The following is a 13,639-nucleotide window of genomic DNA, read 5'->3' as shown; positions in this document are numbered from 1 at the left end:
GAGGAGATGGTGGCTACATGTGAGATATGCTAGAGGAATAAATACATGGCCATGGCTCCAAGGGCATAACTTTAACTCTTAACTCTTCTAGATAGAGTGTGGGAGGAGGTCACCATAGATTTTACAGATGGGTTACCACGATCAGAGGGATTACAGTGATTTTGATGGTGGTTGACAGATTGAGAAAGTATGCTCATTTCATCCCTCTACAATATCCTTACACAGCCGTAATAGTGACAACGACATTCATCAGAGAGGTGGTCAGACTGTATAGGATATCGAAGTCTATAATATCAAATCGAGATAAGTTCTTCCTCAATCATTTTTGGAGCGAACTCTTCAGGTTACAGGGAACAGTGTTGAAGAGGAGCACTACTTACCACCCTCAGACAGACAAACAGACAGAGGTGATAAATAGGAGCTTGGAGACATACCTATAATGTTTTCCTTTAGAGAAACCTTGGTCGTGGGCCAAGTAGATATCATGGGTAGAATACTAGTACAACACTTCTTATCATTCAGCTTCCCATATGACTCCTTTCAAAGTGTTGTGCATAAGGGACTCACCTCACTTGGTGCACTTTGGGCAATGTAGCACACCAGTTTCTTTAGCGGAACAGTACTTGGAGGAGAGGGACAGGGTGTTGGATAAATTAAAAAGGCACTTATTGAGGGCTTGGTAGATCATAAAGAAACAAACATATGGGTGCAGGAATGACATTCATTTTTGAGATAGTGGATAGGGTATACTTGAAGCTTTGTCCCTATAGACAAAGGATGGTAACTAATAAGAGGAAGGCTCCGAGATACTTTGGCCCATATAAGATATTGGAGAAGATTGGAGCAGTGACCTGTTAGCTATGATGCACCGACACTCCGCTTAAAGAGGGTATGCAGTGTCGGACACGGACACGCGTCGAACATGGCATGGACACGTGTCTGACACGACATTGGAGTGTCGCAATTTAAAAAATTAAAATTAAAATCGGACACGCGTGTCCGGTTATTAAATGATAAAATCATCCATTCTATTTAGCCTTTTTCCGCATGTCCGACACTCGGTACTGCTCAGTACATGCTCGGTACTTCTCAATATATGCTCGGTACCGCTTGGTACATGCTCAGTACTGCTAGGTACATGCTCGGTACCTCTTGGTACATGCTCGGTACTGCTAGGTACATACTCGGTACCGCTCAGTACTGCTAGGTACATGCTCGGTACTGCTAGGTACATGCTCAGTACCACTCGGTATCTTCCCATACAAACAACTTACGAACTTTAAAAACAAGCAGAACTACAGGTCGAACCCTGCTAGGCGGCAGCGCCCCTCGGCAGACTGGTATATTGTTGTATTCATGTTGTCTTATTATTGGGATATTTTGATTTCACTTCATATTAATTTTATTTGATGTATTCATATGTATGATTGGTTTGTTAGCAAAATGAGCTCTCCTGCTGGCGGGAATGGATTAGGTGGGTGTTTAAAAGAGCCATCTGTAGAAACTGATAAGCCTTTATGGATTCATGTAACAAAGTTAGGAAAAACCTTTGAAGGATGAGAGAATGTGTCATTCAAACCTACAAAGGATCTTATTCTAGGGTGAAGGCACATCTGCTTAAAGTTTTTTGCCATGGAATAAAAATGTGTACTAGACATTTTTTACTAAACATCTTTATGTTATAAGCTAAACAAGTTATCATGAAATTGATTTATTATTGCTTGTCATTTTTACTATAATATCACCTTAATTTCTATATATTACATTAAAAAATTATTATGTCGTGTCCATGCCGCACCCGTGTCCTATATTTTTAAAAATTAATGTGTCCCGTGTCCGTGTCGTGTCGTGTCCGTGTCGCCGTGTCCTTGTCGGTGCATCATAGCCTGTTAGTTGAGGTCACCCCCGACCCCTACCATATACCAGTGTTCCATGTGTCACAGTGGATGAGAGCAATTGGGGATCATGATCTAGTTCAGAGTAATTCTAGACCAGTGACAAAGGATTTGGAGGTGGTGTTGGAACTATTAGAGCTGAAAAGGATACAACAGCGAGGAGGAATCAAGAACGTGCTAATAAAATGGAAAAACATACCCGACTATGACGCTATATGTGAGCCAAATGAGAGGGTGAAGCATTAGTTTTGATCTTTCCATAAGGGACCGGCGTATGTTTACTCCAAATAGAAGCCTGGTCCGCCCAGCAACCTTTTGTTCCCTTGGGGTGGGACCCACGGCTTAATGAAGAGAGAGCAAAGGGCGGTTTAGGAGGAAAAATCAATTAGAGAGTTGTTTTGGGTATATTACTAGAGCTTGTATGTTTAAAGTAGTTTTGTAAAACTTAGGGTTAGTTTATGTATGATTTTGCTGAAATTAGAATTTTCTAGATGGTTTGGGCTCTAACCAGCAGCTAGAGATTTGTGAGAGATGGACCTTCCTCTCCGATTGAATATCCATTGTAACTTGTTCGTTTTCTTCCATATATCATCAATTAAGAAAGTTTTCTCCTAGTTTTTCACATCGTTCTTCTCAATCACTATTTGGACTTTGCTGAAATTCAATTTCAGCCAAGGTTTTCCTCTATTTCTACAAGCGCTTCCTATCATAATGCAACTCAAACACTTTGGGTAGTATCATCCTTAATGTGCTACTTTTCTCCTTCAATATCATTTAAAAATATAGAAAAATAAGATCTGATATATGATTCTATTTTTTAATGAAAGCAAACTTAAGTCAAAAAAAATAAAGATGACCTCGCAAGATGATCAGCAATACAAATGATTTGCAACATGTTCATAACAAAAGAGGGTAATGCTTAATTTTACTGGTAACAAAGTCATTTAGTAAGAATCAAGCAATTTGGAACTATAAAAAATAAATAGAAAATTATATGAGGGATATGGATCTATAATATATATAAAACATAATATGAGGGGGAACCAAGCAAAGCCAAGCTATATAAGCCAAGTAAAAAAGAGACGTGCTATACTTCTTAAAAGAAAATAAAAAATGTTAGTGTTTTTCTTGAGAAGTGTGCCCCAAGCCTAAGTGGCACACTCCAAGCGTATGAAGCCATGTGACCATTCTTTAAGCGTGTTGCATATTTGTGGAGAACATTCAAGAAAATTCCAAACTTTTGGCATTTCGTAGGAGAGTATAGCATTACTCGTTGAGAAGTGCATACTTCACTCTAATGTTCAATACATTTTGGAACCCAGTTCTCTTAAAACATCGTGGAGTTCATCAATTAATAAGAAAAAGTTGCATCACATGGCATAGCGCCAACCCTTTACAACGTACCAATTAGATTAAAAGAAGAATTCTTGTTAAACCCCAAACAATTGATATATTATCGAGCAGGAGAGCTGTAAGAAGAGTTGTAATTGTTACAAGATTATCGGGAATAGAACCAAAAAAAGGCAAAGGAACGAGAAAGTAGGCACAGGCTCCTTTACGTTTTGACTGATATTTGCTTAGCAAATATGGACAGTAACACCATGATAAATCACATTAAATGGCAAATAATACAATCATTAGCAAATTCAGACAAACAAATTTCCAAAAACAAAAAACTCCGGCAATCTGACGAAGATCAACAATTTAGTTCAAAAAAATAAAGTCAAAGGGCTTGATCTACTACCTCCCTGGGAGGATGATTAAATCCGCAATACATTCCCAATTTACAATAGCCACTGTTGAGGTAATAAGGGCAATCTGGCTCTCCAGGACGTTCGGGATAAGATTCAGAGTCCATGTTGTTGCCCGCCCTGGAACTAATTTGCTGCATCGACTCTGCATCAGCACCAGATAAACACAAATTTTAAACACAATTCGCATGGTTGTATAAACTCCTCATTATGTTCGGGTTAAAACTGAATTCGCTGAAAAGAAAATACTAATTAAGAAGAAGATAAAACAGAATATAAAAAAGGATTCAAACTGACAAATGAAACATATATTAATGGTTTCAACAGATTGCAAATTCTCATTGATTCAGCGCGGAGCCAACATCAGCTCGCCCATGAAACAAAAAAATAACAGAGCCATAAAAAAGAGAATAAAACCAGAGAGAGAGAGAGAGAGAGAGAGAGAGAGAGAGAGAGAGAGAGAGATTGTCTAAGAAAGCCAGCCGAAAATAAGAGATTTTCACAAAGAACGTTGGACTCATGCGGAAACCGAAGCTAAGCTCTAGACAGCCAACCAAACATACAAACCATTAGAAAACTCAAAAATGTTACATGTTGCGCTAAAAGCATTGATAATTACTGCAACCAAAAAAAAATTCCGGTTATAAATAAAATTAAAATTATAAAAAATAACGCCGAACTAAGATCACAAATCAACCCAATTCCCATAACAACTCAATTTACAATTCGCTTTTCTCGCGAATGCTGTAGGCAAATACTGCGGCATTTGCAACCGCAGGAGACAAGAATATAACTTGGTGAAGGGAGCGAAAAGAGAGCGAAAAGGGAGCGAAACCCTAGACTCTGACCTTCGCCGAGAGGTAGCTGGCGAAGTGACGATGCAGACGCTTTAGCAATGTTTAATTCCGTCCGCCTTGTAGGTTCAACATTGTTCTTTTTCTTTCCGCCGCCGTTGAGCTCCATTAGCTAACGCCGCCTTCACACGACGTCGCACCAGCGGCTTCCCCACCGGCGGCGGCCTACTGGACGACAAGTAACCGCCAAAGGAGAGCGCGAGAGAGAAAGGGGAAAGGAAAAAAAGGATGGGAGAGGGGTATAGAAAAAAGGTGTAGTAACAGGCTAACAGCAGTCCATGAAAGCAGGAATTGGCGCCGGAGGGAAGGGATCTGTATTTTGACTTGGTGGTGCAGAGCTTTCTCAATTCAAATCTTCGAGTATTTATCACACACTATATGAAAATATTAAAATTTTCTTTATTTATAATTTTAATATTTATTTATTATAATAAAATGTTTATTTTGAAAATGATTAGAATGAGATTTAAAAATTTTAAATTTATATTACATTAATTAATTATATAGAATACTCATTTAAAATATTTTTAAATCATTTTATATGGGATTATTCGAATTATTTTAACAAAAAAATATTATTCATAAAAAAATTAACATAATAGCATTTTAGATATGACTATAAACCAATCTGGTTGATACGTCACAAAAAATCACTTAATCAGACACAAATCTCAAAATATATATGAGTTAACAACTATCAAAATTAAATTGGAGCCATCCAAACTCCAAATTCAACAAACTTATAGTCAAACTAAATGTATCAAAAAGACGAACACAACGACATCAAATCATTCCGAGCCCAAATGGGTCCAAATCAGGGGGTCTAAGCACATTTGAAAGATTCAAAGTATAAATTAGATGACCAAATGATATCCAAATATAGCATGATCATAGTCGATTCAAGTGGTTAGAAGAGACGAATACAACGATCTTAAGATTGCTTAATCCAGACCTCATTACGACACTTAAATGCATGAATAATTGTTATTTAATCAGAGGAATCAATATGAGTTGTCTGATTAAGCACTCTGAATTTGGCATAGATCTTCTCCATTTTGTAGAGCGTGTCACCCACAAAATCTATAAATAGACATATGCTCTCTTCATGAGAGGATCCTCTGGCTGGATATTAGAGAGAGCTCTAAGACTTAAAGGATTCTAGAGTTCTACCCAAGCACAATTGTTGGTGAACTTCTGTCAAACATGACCCACGCACCAGCCATTAGTTATGGGGACCTCCACCCGCCACCATCGATGTACCACTCCAACCACTTTCGCCCACTAACTACGATCCTTCTGATCTTTGTCACCTGCAGAATATGATCCCTACGACCATCGTCACTCGATTATTGTCCTTCCAACATCCTTCTTCTGCCTAACTACTGGCCCTCTGATTGTAGTCATCCGACTATAATCCTACTGGCCAAACGAATAGGCTAAAATTCTCTTAAAAATATCTCTCATGTAATTGGATTATTCGAACTCTAACTATGTAATGTGCTATATATGATGTATATTTGTTATATTAGACTAATTCCTTTCCCCGATGAAGGAAAAATTATTGCATCCTCCCACCGCCAAAAAACTCGGTTTTTGCTCGGTATTATTTGGTAATAACGAGGAATATCATCATGTGAAGACCAATACCGAGTTATATCGAGCTATACCGAGCAATATCGAGCACATACTGAGTTTTCTCTAGGAAAAACTAGGTATTTTTTTGTATTGCTCGGTATTGATCGGTATAGCTCGGTATAACTCGGTATTGGTCTTCACATGATGATATTCCTCGTTATTGTTTGGTATTGCTCGGTATTTGCTTGGTATTTCTCATTTTTTAGCGCGATTTTAGCTCTGGGAGGACGCATCTCTACGTCAGGTGGGAGGACGCAATAATTTTTCCTGATGAAAACAATAAACACTAATGGATTCTCCCCGTGGTTTTTCTCCCTTTTTGAGAATTTTTCACATAAAAATTGTGGTGTCTCTTATAACTCTTGCATCACTCTCTCTTTATTTATATGTGTGATGAATCTTCAATCAAAACTAGGATGTTAAGCATTTTATTTCTCTACCGCCATGAATGTTCCACGATGCAACACTCTTATATTAATTATGCTAACATGATAGCTTAATTATATATTGATAGGGTATTACTTTGGTGATTCATTTAGATAGTTATTCAAATTTAGTAGTTCAAGATCTATTATCAATTATTTGATACTAAGGGTCTGTTTGGGATGATTGTATTTTTTTTGTAAAAGTGGTGATAAATTTCCTATAGAGAAAGCTGTTTTTTAAGCTATTATAGAAAACAGATTCATTGTACCAAAATTTATTGAAAGTAATAAAAAAATAGTGGCCAAACAAAAATTAGGGTTATGATTGTTGACCTCGATTTTGGCTCGAATTCCCTCAAGCACTTTCGATCGATTTAATCGAACTCCGTCGAGCCCAATTCGAGCTCGAATCGACCCGACTCGAGCCGGATCAGACTCGACTGTGTTCAATTAGACTCGATTAGTTCGTTTTTGTCGTGTCGTACCTGATTTGATTTAAATTGGTTATTGTGTTGAACCCAATTTCATACGATTAATTTTGTTGCGCCGGCTCGAGCTCGAATTGGTTTGGATCGAGTCAAATTCAGACCCGAGTCTGACCCGACCTTAGCTGAATTTGATTTGATTCAGCTCAATTTGATCCTTGTTTGAGCCATTTGACTTTCTAAATATTTTGAATTTCTTTTCTAAATCAGGAAAAAATCTTGACGGCTTCGATCGAACGAAGTCTTCGTTTCAGCCGAAATCAATCGCCTCAGCGATTTTCTGCGATTCAGGCAGACATCGAGCAGCGCAGAAGCCTCTTTCGGGGTAATTTTGGAGACCAAAGTAAGAGACAGTAAGAAGCGGGCTTCCTCCTTCGGTAATGGATTCGATTTACCCATGATGAAGGCCTTCAGTTTTTGGCATTCTCTCCCGCGCCCTCTGTCTGGATCTGATTCTCTCTCACGGTGTCAAGACCGAACTTCACGCTCTCCCTCTCACTCTCTCGGTTCTGAACCCCCAGCTCCCTCTCACGCCTCTTCTTGCGAGCTCCAGGAGGAAACTGGACGCTCTCCCTCTCGATCTCCCTCAATTCGCGCAAGCAGGAGAAGCTGAAGCCCCTCCATTCTCTCCTCCGTCCCTGTTGCCGTGAACCTCGGCCTCCCTTTGCCCGTAGAACTCCAGTTCGACGACGACGCCGGCCTCCCTGTCCGTGAAGCCCGAACCCGACGTGTCACGACCTAACCCGACCGGGACGGGTCCCGCTCGCATCGGGTCGTGGGGCCTGAACATTCAGACTGACTGAACTGATTCAAGGATCTGGCTTTGGAATTTGTTTCAGAACTTTCTTCCAAACCTATAGAAAAAAACAGACGCACAGAGCTACTATAAACATCAAATGCAGCGGAACAGATCATCTATCTTTTTCTTCCTCAATAATGCCGGCCACCCACACCCTTCCCCACTTTCGGCCTAACCTCTCCCCTCCACCCCCACATTTGCCGGCCAAGCCTTCCTCAATCCCAAACTGCTGGTCTTCTCCCCAACTTCCCCGAAAACAACTGGCCTCCCTCCTCAAACCACCGGCCTTCCTCCCCTTTCCACCTCAAGCCGCTGGCCTACCTAGCCCCCCACCCTAGCCACTGGCCCACTCATCCACAAGTCTATTGATTTCAATTCAGATTGCCTTAAATATCTTCCTAATTTATCCTATTATTAATTTGGAAAGTCTCATAATTTGAATTCAAATAAATTTGAAATTCAAACTCTTTCCTAATTAATAAATCTATTTGAGGAAGCTCCCCAAATTGCTCCCAATCGGAAATTAATTTGGATTTAATTTCAAATCACACATTCATTGAATGTAGACACATTGGTTGAATGTGAACACCCTTCCTCTCCCTCCTTTGGCCGACCCCCCTATTCCCTCTCTCTTAATTAATTCTCCCCATTAATGCTCTCAATCAACGCCCTCCTTTCAAGGTGTGCTGCCTCACTTATTCTCCATTAGAGGAGATTCGAATTTCAAAATTATTCCCTCCTTTCTAATTATAAAATATGAAATTAAATTTCAGATTTTAATTTTTTTCCGTCCACCCACCTAAACCCAAAACTTGAAATTAAAGTAGCGTAGACCCTTAGCCTTGGCTGACCACCCCAACGTCTCCCTCCTCTCCTTCTCTTCTCCCTTCATACACCATCTAAGGAAGAAGATACACAATCGTGGCCTACTCCCCATGAATGGCCGATCCTGAAAGAGACCATGGATTCGTATACGATCATCAAGGACGAGTAAATGTGTTGAGATCACCCTTCTTCTAGCTCAATTTGGAGATCGACCACACCATTGACGACTACGTCGACCGAATCCTCTTCACTTTGACGACCTCCATCGACGAGCACCAAATCTTCGGACAATGGCGAGTTATTCAACATCCACCTACTCCTTCCCCTCCGGCAAGGTTTTCATTTGGCAATACTGTAGGCATATTGTGTCTTTTGTTGATGTCTTTAAGTTTGCCGAAGTTATTCTTCCGTTAAAACAACCTTCAAGAGTGAGAGTGAGGGGAACTCAAGGTGAACTTTCTATATCATGACCCAACCCGACCAGAACGAATCCCTTCGCGTCGGGCCGCGACAACTGATGAAAATCCAGGATCTAGTTTTGGAATTTGCTTCAGACTTTCTTCCAGATATTCAAACAAACAAAAACACAGAGCTGCTATAGATTTCAAATACATATAAAGAAATGCATCCACTATTTTTTTCTTTATTTCATCAAAATAATCATATACAATGCAGTGCATGGCTACAGACAGAAAGAACAGAACAGAAAATCCATGACGGTACAAAAATCAAAAGTACAAAAATACTTGATCACTGATCAAACACAAAACTGCTAATCCAAGACTTCCTTCCCTTTTCCAGAACCTGAAAACCACGCAGAAAATAAGGACAAGCTAACAACTCAGCAAGACTACACTAACCAATCAAAATCTCCAGAAATTCACTTCAGAAGACACATCAGAATAGCCGTACAAAATTCAAACAGTAGTACAGAAGTCGTATAACAAATAGAACAGATATTTGATCAAATAGAAATCACATCACAGATACATTAATTCAAATCAGAGTGCAGAACAGATCTTACAAAACTTATAAAGCTTTCAAATCACAGAACAGTTTGGATCGTACAAATCACAATTCAAATAAGATAAAATCACATTTCAGATATCACATTTCACATATCACATATCCCTGACTCTGACAGAATCTCGACGGATTCTGGCCCCTTATACCTCCCTTCCCTGACACTAACAGAATCTCAACGGATTCTTGCCCCTTATGTCTCCCTTTGTGCTTATAGCACCAGAACAGAACATATATATAGAACTTTCAGAACAGAACTTATTTTCTTTTCAGATTTCCCTGACACAGACAGAATCTCAAAGGATTTTGGCCCCTTATAACTCCCTTATGATATCACAGCACATCAAAGCATTCAATTCAGAAAATCAGATTTCGTCAGAAAAATCGTCAGCGGCATAACAACAGTATACAGAATTTACACAGAATTCACAGATTCAGAAATTTATCAAATTACCAAAGATAATACAAAATATCATTGTAAGATTTTTATTGTACTGAAGTTACATTTTCAGACATCCAGATAAATTGTTATTCGATCAAAACTCCGCAGAATTCAAAATACCCGATAAAAATCTTCCAGAAAATACTCAAAACGTGCACAAATATCATCTCAGAAATATACCAAAAGTTACGCGGTAAAAGGTTGATCAGTACAAAACAGAATCAATTTGTCGCTAACGGAGACAAAATCCGCAACGAAAAAGTCGTCTCATTTCTAAAAATTGAGAAAGGCGGAATGTGCCTTATTTTGAGTCGGTCAATTTTCTCAACTGCAGCTACGGACGAAAACGGACAGAAGTCGCCCAAAAATCACTTTTCTTTTTTCCTTCGGTTTTCTCTCTCCTGCCCTTTTCTCTCTTCAAAAAGATCTCATTTCCATATATATCCAACCAGATTGTCCTGGACGATCCAAAATCGTCCCGGGACGATTTGCCCTCCGGACGAATTTCGTTCAGACGAAATAGTTATAGTTCCTGGACGAGTTGCCCTCTGGAAAAATTTCGCACGGATGAACCCCAGTTCGTCCTGGGATGAACTTCTCTGTCCAGAAAACCTGTACCGATCGTCCCAGGACGATCCAACTTCGTCCTGGACGATCCTGAAAGGAAAAACAGCTTTCACAATCTCCCCAACTTCAGAAAAATGTCGTCCTCGACATTTCCAAAACAAAACTGAGTCAGAACAGATGCAGATATAATTGTCTCATATCCGACTACTTCTCCCAAGTAGCTTCTCGTGCTGTTCTATGCTTCCATTAAACTTTAACCATCGGAATCTGTTTATTTTTTAACTTACGAACGTCATAAGCCAAAATCTTTTCAGGCTCTTTCTTGTACTGCAGATTCTCTTTGGACTGAGCTTGCTCGTTCTTCCAAATTGGCTAACACCTTTCATTGGACTGACTTTGACATACACAAAGTCACCAATTTGAAATTCAACAAACCTGTGCTTCTGATTGTAATATTTCTGTTGTCTATCTTGTGCAACTTTCAATCTTTCTTTAATCAGATTGATTTTCAAAACAGTTTCATCAACAAAAGTTGCACCCATTTCTTGTCTAGCTCCCACTTCAGTCAGAGTCAAAGGAGTTCTACACTTTCGGACATATAAAGCTTCGTAAGGTGCCATACCAATACTTGACTGAAAGCTGTTATTATAAACAAATTCTATCAGTGGAATATGATCTTCCCAACTGACCCCAAAATCCAAAACACAATCTCAGAAGATCTTCAAGTACCTGAATAGTCCTCTCAGACTGTCCATCAGTCTGCGGATGAAAAGCAGTACTGAAATGCAACTTCATACCCAATCCTTGCTGAATACCCTTCTAAAGTCTGGAAGTAAATCGTCCATCTCGATCAGATACAATCACTTTTGGCACACCGTGCAATCTGACAATTTCTTTCACATATACTTGAGCTAACTTATCCACCGGATCCGTCTGTCTGATTGGAAGAAAATGTGCAGACTTCATCAATCGATCAACAATTACCCAAATTGCATCATGTTCTTGCCTTGATTGAGGAAAACCCATAGCAAAATCCATCGTTACCTCTTCATACTTCCACTCAGGGATAAACAACGAATGCAAAAGACCTCCTGGTCGCTGATGCTCTGTCTTCACTAACTGACAGGCTTCGCATTTCGAAACAAACTCTGCTATATCCTTTTTCATTCCAGGCCACCAAAACAAACTCTTCATATCTCCGTACATCTTACCACTTCCTGGATGAATGCTATAGCCTAAATGGTGAGATTCGTGCAGAATCTCTTTCCTTAAATCTCCAAACATAGGAATCCACAGCCTGTTCTTACAGAAAATAATACAAGAATCAGAAATTCGTAGTTCAAGTTTCTTACCAGATTCAATCTGATCAATCAGCTTCGAATAGTCAGCGTCTGACTTCTGGGCTTCATAGATCCTTTCTTCCAAAGATGACTAAATGTGCATCTGAGTCAACACACCAGAATCCAGACTAGTAGAGGAAATCACCTCCAACTGCAATCTTTTCATATCTCGTATCAGATACTCATCAGAAGTAAGGTGGATACCTGATAATCCAGAAGATCTCCTGTTCAGAGCGTCTGCTACTACATTAGCCTTACCAGGCTGATACTGAATCGTCAGATCAGAGTCATTGATTAATTCAAGCTATCTTCTTTGCCTCAAATTCAGATCATTTTGAGTGAAGATATACTTCAAGCTCTTATGATCCGTAAAGATCTTACACTTGACGCCATACAAGTAGTAACGCCAAATCTTCAAAGCAAAGACAATTGCAGCCAATTTCAAATCATGCGCCGGATAATTCTTTTCATGTGGTTTCAACTATCTTGAAGCATAAGCAATTACTCGATCATGCTGCATCAAAACATAGTCCAAACCTTTCAGTGAAGCATCACTGAATACCTGAAACCCTTCCGTACCAGACGGAAGTGCTAACACTGGAGCTGAAGTCAAACAATCCTTCAATCTCTGAAAACTAGCTTCACACTCCCGTGTCCAAACAAACGCTACTAACTTTTGAGTTACTCTCGTCAGAGGTGCAGAAATCTGAGAAAATCCCTTCACAAACTTTCTATAATAACCTGCCATGCCCAAGAAACTACGTACCTCAAATACCGTAGTAGGCCTTGGCCAATCAGTAACAGCTTGAATTTTTTGGGGATCAACAGAAATACCTTCGCCGCTCACCACATGCCCCAGAAAAAAAATGCTCTTAAGCCAGAATTCACATTTGGAGAATTTAGCATACAACTGGTGTTGCCTCAATGTCTCCAACACACTCCTCAAATGTCTTCCTCAGAAGCATAATATATCAGAATATCGTATCTAAAGACGATTACAAACTGATCCAGATACTCCTTGAACACTCTGTTCATCAGATCTATAAAAACAGCAGGTGCATTGGTTACCCCAAAAGGCATAACCAAAAACTCGTAGTGCCTGTACCGAGTACTGAAAGCTGTCTTTATCACATCATCTTCATTTACCTTCACTTGATAGTATCCAGATCTCAAATCAATCTTTGAGTATACAGAAAATCCCGCCAGCTAATCAAACAAATTATTAATCCGTGGCAACGGATGCTTATTCTTAACTGTGACTTTATTCAGATCTCTATAGTCAACGCACATCCGCAGTTTCCCATCCTACTTCTTCACAAACAGAACAGGTGCTCCCCAAGGAGAAACATTGGGACGGACAAATCCTCTATTCACCAACTCCTGGAGCTGAACTTTCAACTCTGAAAGTTCCTTCGGTGCCATCCTATACGGAGCCTTAGATATCGGAGCCGTACCAAAAAAAATATCAATGCAGAACTCAACGTCTCTATCTGGAGGCAAACCAATCAACTCCTCAGGAAATACATCTGAAAAATCTCGTACAACCGGGATATCAGTAATAAAACCCGCATCGATATTCATATCCCGTACTGAGGCCA

The 13,639-nt window shown here is 39.6% G+C and overlaps 1 protein-coding gene across 1 annotated transcript in view; it reads right to left on the bottom strand.

The window, feature by feature from the left end:
- LOC110110574 (zinc finger CCCH domain-containing protein ZFN-like) overlaps positions 1-4,677 on the bottom strand; it is a 57,799-nt gene extending 53,122 nt beyond the window's left edge. The window contains exons 1-2 of the mRNA XM_028694239.1: positions 4,495-4,677; positions 3,640-3,791 (exon numbers count right to left, since the gene is read on the bottom strand). Of these exons, the coding sequence (XP_028550072.1) occupies positions 3,640-3,791; positions 4,495-4,609 (267 nt within the window). The 5' untranslated portion in view covers positions 4,610-4,677. The remainder of the gene's footprint in view (positions 1-3,639; positions 3,792-4,494) is intronic.
- Between the last annotated feature and the right edge of the window lie 8,962 nt (positions 4,678-13,639).

Source organism: Dendrobium catenatum, unplaced genomic scaffold, assembly GCF_001605985.2.
Source record: "Dendrobium catenatum unplaced genomic scaffold, ASM160598v2 fragScaff_scaffold_421, whole genome shotgun sequence".
Lineage (NCBI taxonomy): Eukaryota > Viridiplantae > Streptophyta > Magnoliopsida > Asparagales > Orchidaceae > Dendrobium > Dendrobium catenatum.
The sequence above is the reverse complement of the archived record's forward strand: the minus strand, read 5'-3'. Positions and strand labels throughout refer to the sequence as shown.